The sequence below is a fragment of the Sceloporus occidentalis genome, unplaced genomic scaffold (assembly GCF_023333645.1).
Source record: "Sceloporus occidentalis isolate IW3139 unplaced genomic scaffold, rSceOcc1.0.p SCAF_13, whole genome shotgun sequence".
NCBI classification, from domain to species: Eukaryota; Metazoa; Chordata; class Lepidosauria; order Squamata; family Phrynosomatidae; genus Sceloporus; species Sceloporus occidentalis.
This window is the reverse complement of record NW_028316993.1, coordinates 7,492,255-7,503,353: the sequence shown is the minus strand read 5'-3', so window position 1 is coordinate 7,503,353 and position 11,099 is coordinate 7,492,255. Positions and strand designations below refer to the sequence as shown.

Here is an 11,099-nt window from a genome sequence, read left to right as displayed (position 1 = left end):
AGCACATCTCAAGTGCACCATTGGCATGCTGGTGAGGTAAGTGACATGCAGCGACATCTATATGCTGCTGTCACTTATGGCAAGATGGCAGCCGTGGCATACTAGGGTTAGGGACTGTGCGGTTGGTGCGCGCTCCCTAACCCTAGAATCGCCACCTGGACACTGCTTCTTGGCGATATGTACCAGGCCATAATGTGCCTTTTTTGAGTGGGTCGTGGCAGATAGAGATATCCATTACTTCCATCCACACAATGTTCTTCACTAAATGTTCTTCATCTGAGTTGTGCCAATACAGTCCTTTACTGAGTGGAGAGGACAGGGGACACACGTAGCCTCTGTGTTCCTGTATCTGGTCACAAAGAGATGATGGCATCCCTCTAGATCTCCTGGGGGCCTTGGAGGACCCCCAGTAGATCAAGGAGGAAGACATCATCCTTGTGCATCTAGTTGCTGTTTGGCTGTCCACCATCCACTAAATGGCAATGTAGTGAGCTAAAGAACAGAAGATAAAAAGCAAAGGAAGGGGGAGGAAGCAAAGTTACACCCGAGAAAGCTTCATGTTCCACCCAGAAAATGTAGGATCCTAACCATTGTTGTGGCTGACTGGATAACAGGCATTCTTAAACAAGTATTCTACTCTGTGAGGGCCAACATGGTGTAATGGTCTGAGTGTTGGGCTAAGACACTGAGAGGACAGGGTTCAAATCCCTGCTACGCCATGTTAATCCAATGGTTGATCTTGGACAAGCCACACTCTCTCAGCCTCAGAGAATGGCAATGACAAACTTCCTCTGAAGAAGCTTGCCAAGAAAAACCTATGATAGTTTCATCTTAGGGTCACCATAAGTTGGATACAACTTGAAGGCACACGACAACAAACAACAGTTCTAGTCTATAACATTTTATTGCAGCTGAAATTCTCATGTCTTTCTCTTATAGTTCTCCTTCCATGGAAGTATCTTTGCAGCTAAAAGAGGATGCAGAGACAAAAGAGCTCTCAGCCTGCAAATCCTTCCTCAAAGACAATAGTTTTCATGTCCTCTCTAAGAAGAGTTTTGGCCCTGATCCTTCTGCTTTGCATACGTAAGAGGGATATAAATGTCTTCACCTCATTTTCCAGTTTATCTATGTCATCATGATCCTTTCTTTCCAGTGGCCAGGCTGGCTGTGGATTCTGGGAGTTGTGGCCCAAAAAGAGTGACTCTGGCTCTTTTTAGGAATATTAAAAAGAATATCATGATAAGAAACATACATCTCAGACGGTGAGGGGGTAAAAACAATGTTTTGAAGGCAGAGGTCCCAGATTAAATCCCCCACATTTCCATTTTAAAAGGATGGCATAGCAGATAACAGATTCACCAACTGTCCTAATTTGGCAGGGATAGTCTTGATGAATCCTCTTCTTCCCACTCTTTCTGATGCTTTTAAAATGTCCCAATTTTTTCTTTCCTTACCCCCAGTGCCACTCTTTGTTTTCAGCTTGCTTCAACTGTTGCAAACTGAGTTTAAAGTGAAAAAATAGTTTGCACTCAATTGGCTCAACAGGGAGGAGAAGACAGAAGGAGAAAGAAGCTTGGCTTTCTCTGTAAATCCAGGCAGCAACAAACTGCTATAACCTCTCCTGACTTGTGTGTTCTTCCCCGTTACTAACTTTTGTCACCTTGACCACAAACTGCTGTTGCTTGTCCACACATGTCCCAGTTTTCAACCGTGAAATGTTGGCGGGTATGAGGCTAAGAGGAAGGTTTTATAGATAGTTTTCAGGTATAGGTTGAAGCCACGTCAAAAGCATGGACATGGGCTGGCGGCCTAAACAAAGAAATTTGTCATGTGCAATGTGTGGAAACTGGAGAACGCCTAAAGTTAGGCAAAGGACAAACGCTCCCACCTTGGCCTGTGTTTCTCATAAGAACGCTCATTTTCTCATCTGTTTGAATGCTCTGTCAAGATTAATGATGAGGCCTCTTTCTAGGAATTGCAAAATAACCCCCTCCATGACATAAGATAACTGTATATGTGATGGTGCCCATGAACCACAAAACCCATTTCCATAGCAGACGTGGCGTACACACTACAGGGGGTAAATATTAAAATGGATTAAGTTAGACATCAGTGAAAGCCAGTTAAGTCTATCTCTTTTTTTCTCTCCAACTAGCAAGTTCGCCAAGACGACCACATTATACAATCACAGCGCCTGACAACATCTCCGTACCACTTGGCTTCTGCGTTCATGTTCCCTGCCGATTTACCACTCCTGATAGATACAAGCGCAGCTCTGCACCTATGCATGGCTACTGGTTTAGGATTGTCAGGAACCGTTACTATTTGATGTGGCTCAACATCTGGGCCATGGGTGAACTTATGGCCACCAATGATATACGGCAGAAGGCATCAGAGACCCACATGAAGTTAACTGGGAATCCAGCACGAGGCGACTGCTCCTTCAGCATCATTAATGCTGGGTCCCAAGACGGAGGGTGGTACTACTTTCTAATTGACAAAGGAGGAGGGAAGTACAGGCACACATTCATATCTACTGGTAAAATAAAATATACTAAGCCTCAGGTTATCCTGACAGGTTGGTATATTCCTTTACCCCCCACCCAATTATTTGGCTACTTTTTTCAAAGTTCTACATTAGAACTGGGGCCATGTATGGAAGGCACAACCCATGGGTTTATAGCAAATGCAAATTATGGTACCACAACACACAACACACACACACACATTCAATTTAGAAGGGAATGCCCCAGCATTTTAAGTGAGGCCTGACCCTGCCAGCTTCAAGTGTGAGCTGCCCAAGTTCACTGTAGGAAATATGGGGATGCTATCCCCTAAAAAAGTACTTAGCCTCACTTCACTTCTCTTGCCATTGGATCATGTTGATTGGGAAAACTGAGCTTGGCTGCCCTCTACTAGTCAGTCTCAGCATTTCCTTCTGGTAATCAGAAATAAGTGTGCTATGTTTGAACTGCTAATTTAGGAGATTGTTGCACAGTTTAAAAAAACGACTTGCCACTGCCGAATTCAATTGGAATTTAGGATACATCCAGATTTTATCACCTGCGTTTTTGCCACTGACGCCACTGGGCAGGTGCATCCCGGGTAGCATCTGGCTAGAATCTGAGTTCAGCCAGCCTCTTTTCAAAGCCGGGAGCCAGCTGAACTCGGATTCTAACCGGATGTTACCCTGGCAGTGTCAGCAGCAAAAATGCATGCAATAAAATCTAGATGTATCCCAAATTGGAATTGAATTTGCCAGTGGTAAATCAGGTTTTTAAACTGAGTGATAAAGTCCTTAGAAAATTGGGCTCTGTACTTGACCTGTTCATTGGGAGTATATATTTCTTAACTGCAGGAGTGAATGGAAATGCTTCCCCTGTTTTCCCAAGAGCTCCCTATGCACCACTGTTATGCATTTGTAGGATTTCTGGATTGTTGTCTGGATGCAGTGAAGGACTGGATGCAAGTGAATACACTGAGGCTCCATCCAAAAAATATAGGAGTTCTGTTGATCCGTGAGAATAACAGTCTGGGGGTGGGAATCATAGCTTTTTCTGGATAGGGTTGTACTCTCTAAAAGATGAGGTTCATAGCTTTGGGTGTTATTCTCCACAATGCTCTTGTAAGGCCACATGGCTGTGGTGACCAGCATTGCTTTGGGCCACCTTTGGCTGATGTACTAGCTGTGTCCTTTCCTCAGGAAGGCAGCTTGACCACAGTGGTTCATGCCTTAGTGACCTCTCACTGTAATCCATTCTATGTGTGGCTGCCCTAGAAGTGTTCATAAGCTATAGCTAGTGAAAAATGCAAGAGCCAGACTGCTTCCTCTCTTCTGAGCCTGCCCCAAATTAAAAATCTTCCAAGGAGGCCTTGTTGCATGTGTCAAAGACTCATGAGATTAGGTTGGGCTTTCTCTGTAGCAGCACCCTGATAATACAACTCACTCTCAAAGGACATTAGGCTTTGAGTGTCTGGAGACCAGCTAAAACTGCTGCTCCACGTGGCCTTTAATGTTTGGAACTACTCTCTTTTAATTGTTTCCGAGATTAGATTTTAGGATTGTTTTTAAACATGGCATTGTTTTTAAAGACCTTAATGAGTATTTTAATGCTATTTTAATCTTTGTACTGTTTTAATTAGGTCTTTCATTAGTTTATTTTTGTACAACAGCTGGGAGAACTTGTGGGCTGAAAACCAATATAAAAATGCCATAGATAGATAGATAGATAGATAGACAGACAGACAGACAGACAGACAGACAGATGCTAAAAATGTCTACATGGTTATTTCACCATCTCCACATACCCCCACAGCCGATTTTGACTCATGAAAGGCCTTTGGTAAGCTGGGAAGTAAACTGGACATTTAATGTATCATAAATATGTTTTCTTTTTAAATGGAGGGAGTAGGAGACCAATGCTGCTCCGCATCCAATGGCATTTGCCCTGTGGCATATATTTTGATTGATTTTTGGTTTTTGCATGCATCTTTATGCTTTGTAGTATTCCTTTTGTATACTTTTGATGGCACTTATGACTTTGAGTTTCCGGTTTTGGTTTTTAGGTCCTTGCTAATTGCTTTGGTGCTGTTCCCTTCTAGGGTTTTTATTTGCGTAGTCAAGGTTTTTCTGCTGGGCCTTAAATGTCTAAAGTCCTTCTAATGAGTTTTATTTCAAGGTCTTTCTGGTGGGTCTTCACTGTCCATTAAAAGTCCTTCTGGTTGGTTTTAACCATCAGTTCAAGGTCCTTCTAGTGGGTTTTAACTGTCCATCCAAAACCAAACCATCCAAAAATATTTTATGCTATAACAAAGATAGCTCCGAACAATGTGTTGTTATTTGGTTGCCCAGCCCAAGCTACTGTGAGGGACAGAAGAACAAGACCTTATCACCCCTTCTGACACAATATCCTGAAATCCCCCTCCCCAAAAAACGATGGCAGTAAAGAAAAAGTACCTTTTCTGTGCCTGATATCTGAATCCCCTGCTAGCCAAAGCCAGATGGGAATCTGGCAAGACTGGAAAAGACCAAGGGACAACAAGATTCGACCCAGATTTCATGTGACCTATTTTAATTCCTTTCCTGGGGCTCTCCTCTGGTTCAGATTTGCCGAAACCCAAGATCCAGCTCCCATCGGAGATAGTTTGGGGGAATCCAGCCACCTTCAGTTGTGTGACAACAAACATCTGCGCAAGGGACCATCCCCAATTTTTCTGGCCTGCTGACACAAGTAACGGCAGCATGGCTCCATGGACCAAAGCAGAGAGCAGCTGGGCCTGGACTGCTGGCATTGATACCACCTTCATACCCTCCCTAGATGATGAAGGGAGACTCCTTACCTGCCGCGTCACATACCCTGAAATAGGAAAAACAGTTGAGAATACCATCTACCTCCAAATGGGCTGTGAGTAGCACTTTGAGCCTTATATATAGAGAGACTTTCTGGCCCTACTCTCTGAACTGTCTCCACTTTTGCTGGTGGTTACCCACTTCCCCTTCCAGGCGGGACACCTATTGCATGGCTGCGTTTCCATCCCAAATGTAAATGAACATGGGAATTTGGTTGTGCCTTTGGTTGCATGTTTGGCTACGGAATCAGTTGTGTAGTGTTTGCATTCAACACATGAGCGGTGTTGCGCAAACAGTGATGCAGAAGTGTATGCTAAATCAGAACATGAAGTTTTAAGCAGTTGGGTCAGTATGCTTCAGAAGGAGGAAAGGGACAAAAGACACCCTGATCTGGGATCTGAATTCATGTATAGTAAAGCTACATGGTCGCTGGTTGCACTTTTCCCCAAATTCTGGATCTAACTGTTCAGACTTGTTAGTAAATCATTTGTTAACCAATGTGATTAGTCAGACGTGTTACCAAATGGTTTCTATGGTCGTAAAGATGGTGACCACACTACAGGTAACGCCAGTGATTTCCAAACTAACAGCATTTCTTAGCCCCTATACTATGTGACTAAGTATATGTAAGTATATATAAACTAAGTAAAATTATGTAATTTAGAGCTTGTGGAATGGCAAGACAGGTTAATATCCTTGGATTGAGCACATTCACCTTGGCTTTTATCCTTTTCCAGACAAACCTCAGCCTATCAACACCAGATCAGGTATGCACTGCCGGTATGTGGGCCAAACCCTCTTTTGCCTCTGTTCCTTCTATTCCTGGCCCCCACCCAAGATCCAGTGGAACGTGGATGGAAAGAACTTGACCGAGGACAGCAGAGTGGAACACCTGAAGGTTTTTTCTTGGGTCAAGGGAAATGAGGCCATCAGTTCCCTAAACTTGACTCAAAACCTGGACAAAGTCAAGTGTTACCACATAACCTGCATTGCAACCAATCCCTTTGGACAGCGCAGCTTGGATATAAAACCCAAGTCTATCAGAAAAGGTGAGAATCATCCAGGCCTGATCCTAAGCTCTTGCATATGCTCTACTGACATTTAAAAATCCCAATACAGACCTTAAAATCTAGGCCCTTAAAAAAAGTATAGCAATTGTCTTTCTAAGTCAATAGTACCTAGACCAGGAGTAGACGAAGTTCAGCCAACAGGACACATGTGACCTCCCAGATACATCCAAAAACTCTCTGGGGGCATCTTTAAGACATTCAGCCCCCAACCCCAAGCCATTTTACACCTAGGACATCCTTTAAAAATAAAAAAAGGATGTGAACAGAAAGTGACTTTTACATATTGCTTCCTGTTGTTAAAAAAAGGGGGGGGGGGGGGCTGTCCTGACTCTGTCGCCAAAAACATGATCAAAAATGCATTCCATATCCTCTAGAGTGTATTCGGAGGGGGGACGTAAGGATATGGTGGGGGATGCAGCCCTCCAAGGAGTCCTAGGGGGCACCCCCTTGCCTCAAACAGTTGCCCAGCCCTGAATTAGACTTTTGCAAAGTGATCTTGACTACTAGAAATTGGCATGTGAGTGATTTCTCATCCACCACCGCCACCCTTTCCCCTGCTGAGAATGACATATTCAATATTTGTATGTGAACAGAAAGTATAAAAATTGTCCTTTTGGGCCAGATTTGGAGAGGTACAGGATGAGACCAATCAGTGATGAGATATGTAAACCCTGGAAAATGCTTTTGTGTGTTAGGTAGATAGGGCATTCCTCTCTCTGGAGATCTAACATGAGATAGTTCTGTTGGCTGTTGGTGTACTTAGGTTGTCCACCCCCACCTCTGCTCAACCTGTACCTATGTTGCATTTGTATCCCACTTTCTCCTGTTGCATCTGTATCCCATTTTTCCTCTCATCAGTTGAAGGAAGATCACATGCCCACCCCTTGCCACCAGATTATCCTCAAAATAATTACCTTTTCAAGTAGGTTGAGACAGTGTGACTTGCCCAAGGTCAACCACTGAGCTTCATACTCCAATGGAGGAGCCTGAACTTGGATCTCCAATGCCCAGTCCAACACCAGACTTGCAGAATTTCTCCACAGGATGGCCCTGATGCACATCAATCACACAAATAACAGGGGCATGGTCTTTGGCTATATTACCAGATGGGTGAAGCTAGTCCACATTGATCACAATCCCCTTTGATGCACACTTTCGAAATATAGGAGCATATTCCCATCTTATTCTTTGACTTGAAATATGTTTTCAGTGTCTCAGTCCCGTTTGTCTGTCATGGAGATTATTGGGATTTCACTTGGGGCCATCATTATACTGCTAGGAGCTCTGGCCGTACTTCATTTCTTCTTTGGTGAGTAATTTGCTGTAGACTGGGATTCTGTTTTTTGTCTGGCTATAGGAGGATGTGTTGGGCGAGCCTCTGATTTCAGTTCACTTTTGGTAAGAATTTACCAACATTCACATGTTTCTTCAAATTTGAAATGAACTGGAACTTTTTAAAAAAATGGGAATAAATGAAGTGATGGATTCACCCAAGCCAGGGCCAGGAATCCATGCTCTTCATTTTTGAAAGTCTTATTATGAATCCATATATGCAAGGGATCATGTATCACTTTTGAGCCTTCAGCCGCCCCTTCCCTAGCCACATTGCCAAGGCCCTGATCCAGCCTTTCCAGGGCGCGAAAAGGAGCTGCAAAAGTTGGAAAGGGTGTGATGGCCATGGCGATAGCTGGAAAGGAGTTGGAAAGGGTGCAATAGCTGCAACGGCGTGGCTAGGCATCGCTTCTTCGGTGCTGCATCGTATGGATGGAGCACTGGAACAGCACAGTGACTGCATGCTGTATGGAGCAGTGCGTGGCATCATAGCATCCTGGGGGAAAAGTCAGGGTGTGCGCCATGAGGACATCACACCCCGACTCTGTCCCCATGCTGGCCCAAAGTGCCAGTCTGTATAGGGCCTGAGAGAAAGCCAGAATTTAGCAGCATTAACTTTTATAGACTTGAGTCTAATTCCTCAGATGCACGAAGAGAGTGAAGTGCTTAGAAGAGACCTTTATAAGCAGGCTATATGTGTGAACAGCAATAGAAATGCAAAACCTGTGGTTATGGTGAACTGGCCAAGAAAGCCCTCATGAGGCTGGGATGTTAACTAGTTTTATAATGTGTATAGTGTGCCAGGAAACTCTTGTTCCTGTATCTGGAGATTCGAATCTAAGACAAGGCCATCTCCAAACAGTCTATGGTCTCAAAGTGCCCCTCCTTCCCTGCTGTTTTTGACCCCTCCAAAAATGGAATATTTTCAAATATTCTTTCCAATTCTACAGTTTTGTTGGCTTTTGTACATAGATTGGAAAAAGGACACTATCTTGTTTTCACTGAGGGCAGAAAAATGTACCAATAAGCAACCATTCCTTAAACTTAAGGATAAGTGACCAGCCTTTAATACTGCCCTCAGTGCCCCCAAGTTCATAGGACAGGACAAGATGCAAAAATAAAATGAAAGGATGGTGGTCATAGTAAGGAGAGTGCCTGAGCTCCATAATGCATGATTTCACTTTATTTCACATGCCTTGTTCTCCTTCCTCTAGTTACTCGCCGTCGAATTTATGTAGATGCCGCAGATTTCATGACAGATTCTACAGATATTTCCCCATCAGCACAAGAGCATAGTCCCCATTCAGCAAAAGTGAGTTGTTGACTGTACAACACAAGTCTGATCTACAACGATGTGCTACTATTTATTTCATGTTAGCGTGAATTCCCTGCTCTTGTCATAATCAGAAGGTGATGATACATTATACAGAAGTTGAATGTACATTTATTTATTTGTGTGTTTATTTTTTAAACTGTGCATTTCTAATAAATGGGGTAAAAAAGTCTTTCTCTCTCAAAGACAGGATTAGTACACAGTTTGTGAGCTTTAGCTTGTATGGTAGCGTGACACATTTAACTAGAATCTGGGAAGGTAGATCCTAAAGTGCAAATATACACAACTGAGCACTAAAATTAGAATCATCCAAGCCATTGTATTCCTCATCACCGTGTGTGGATGTGAGAGTTGGACATTGAAGAAAGCAAATAAGAAGAAAATAAACGCATATGAGATGTGGAGATGTGAAGAAGGGTGCTAAGGATACCATGAATAGCCAAAAAGACAAAAAAAATGGTCTTTGAACATATCAGGACTGATCTCTCCTAGAGACCAAGATGATCAAATTGAGGATCTCATATGTAAAGTCGAAGGTTTTCATGGCTGGCATTCATAGTTTTTTGTGGGTTTTTTGGGGCTATGTGGCCATGTTCTAGAAGAGTTCATTCCTCATATATATATATATATTCAACTCTCTTCCATGCCAGTGCTCTCTGAAGATGCCAGCCACAGATGCTGGCAAAATGTCAGGAATGAACTGAGGATCTCATACTTTGGCAACATCATGAGAAGGAATGACTCATAAGAGAAGACAATAATGCTAGGCAAGGTAGAAGGCAGTAGAAAGAAAGATGGATAGACACAATCAAGGAGGCCGTGGTCCTGAATTTGTAGGACTTCAGCAGTACAGTGAAGGATAAAGGATCTTGGAGATGTATCATTCATAGGGATGCCATGAACTGAGGCTGTTAACAACAAATTCATGACTGCAGCATTGTTGTTCTGGCTGCCCCTGCAACCCACCTTAAACTCAAGGGAGTCACTCCATGAGAAGAAGGTCTGCAGAGTCAGTGAATAGGGCACTTCAGGATGGTGCCGCTTGTCCCTCTCCTGTCCTTGAACTGTAGTGGGATGAGCATAAGTTTCGCTTCATCACACCATAGCTTCTGGGCAGGAGTGGGGTTGCAGTTACATAGTTACAAATGTGATGTTGGATCTCAGCCTATTATTTTAACGTCTTGCATTAGGGACTTATTCTAGATATATCTCAATTCTCTCTCTCTTCCTCCAACCCAGGATTCTCAACAGTAAAAACTTTGATTCGTTGAACCACCCAACATTGCTACAGATCCCACATTCCCTGGTGACTGAGCTCACACCTTGGCCCTGATTCTCCTATTTCAGGATGGGAAGGAAGGAAGGAAGGAAGGAAGGAAGGAAGGAAGGAAGGAAGGAAGGAAGGAAGGAAGGTCCCTTCCCATTTGTCTCTGTAATGAAACCAGAAACTAGGATCCTTGCCCAAACAGCTGCATCTATAAACTATATTACTTCCTTTGAAAGATAATTATATTTCTTATTTATATCTACCCAATAAAAATAATTATTATTTATATAGACCCAATTGATCGTGCTTGATTGCTTATTTATTTATTAAATATCATACCTTTCTCCATATGTGGGGTCCATAGTGATTATCTGGAAACCTGTGTCCAGTTCTGGGCACCGCGATTCAAAAAGGATGTTGAGAAGCTGGAGCCCGTCCAGAGGAAAGCGACCAAAATGGTGAAGGGTCTGGAAACCATGCCTTACAAGGAGTGACTTAGGGAACTAGTTATGTTTAGCCTGGAGACGAGAAGGTTAAGAGGTGATATGATAGCCCTTTTTATGTATTTGAAGAGGTGTCATATTGAGGAGGGAGCAAGCTTGTTTTCTGCTCCTCCAGAGAACAGGACCTGGAACAATGGATGTAAGCTCCAGGGAAAGAGATTCCACCTCAACATTAGGAGGAACCTCCTGACAGTAAGGGCTGTTTGACAGTTGAACACACTCTTTCCTCGGAGTGTAGTGGAGT

At 43.3% G+C, this 11,099-nt stretch overlaps 1 protein-coding gene across 1 annotated transcript; it reads left to right on the top strand.

Annotated features, from left to right (window-relative positions):
• The first annotated feature begins 1,067 nt into the window (after nucleotides 1–1,067).
• On the top strand, nucleotides 1,068–10,631 carry LOC149304785 (sialic acid-binding Ig-like lectin 13). Its single transcript, XM_089479316.1, has 6 exons — nucleotides 1,068–1,083; nucleotides 5,106–5,405; nucleotides 6,088–6,399; nucleotides 7,631–7,729; nucleotides 8,967–9,064; nucleotides 10,325–10,631. The coding sequence occupies exons 2-6, from the start codon at nucleotides 5,243–5,245 to the stop codon at nucleotides 10,337–10,339; spliced, it is 687 nt and encodes a 228-aa protein (XP_089335442.1). The 5' UTR covers nucleotides 1,068–1,083; nucleotides 5,106–5,242; the 3' UTR covers nucleotides 10,340–10,631.
• The last annotated feature ends 468 nt before the right edge of the window (nucleotides 10,632–11,099 follow it).

Excerpts from the sequence above, each read along its gene's own strand:
- LOC149304785 (XM_089479316.1), top strand. The coding sequence starts at position 5,243 with ATGGCTCCATGGACCAAAGCAGAGAGCAGCTGGGCCTGGACTGCTGGC. Across the intron at positions 5,406-6,087 it reads CATCTACCTCCAAATGGGCT|ACAAACCTCAGCCTATCAAC; the intron begins GTGAGTAGCACT and ends ATCCTTTTCCAG. Across the intron at positions 7,730-8,966 it reads CGTACTTCATTTCTTCTTTG|TTACTCGCCGTCGAATTTAT; the intron begins GTGAGTAATTTG and ends TCCTTCCTCTAG.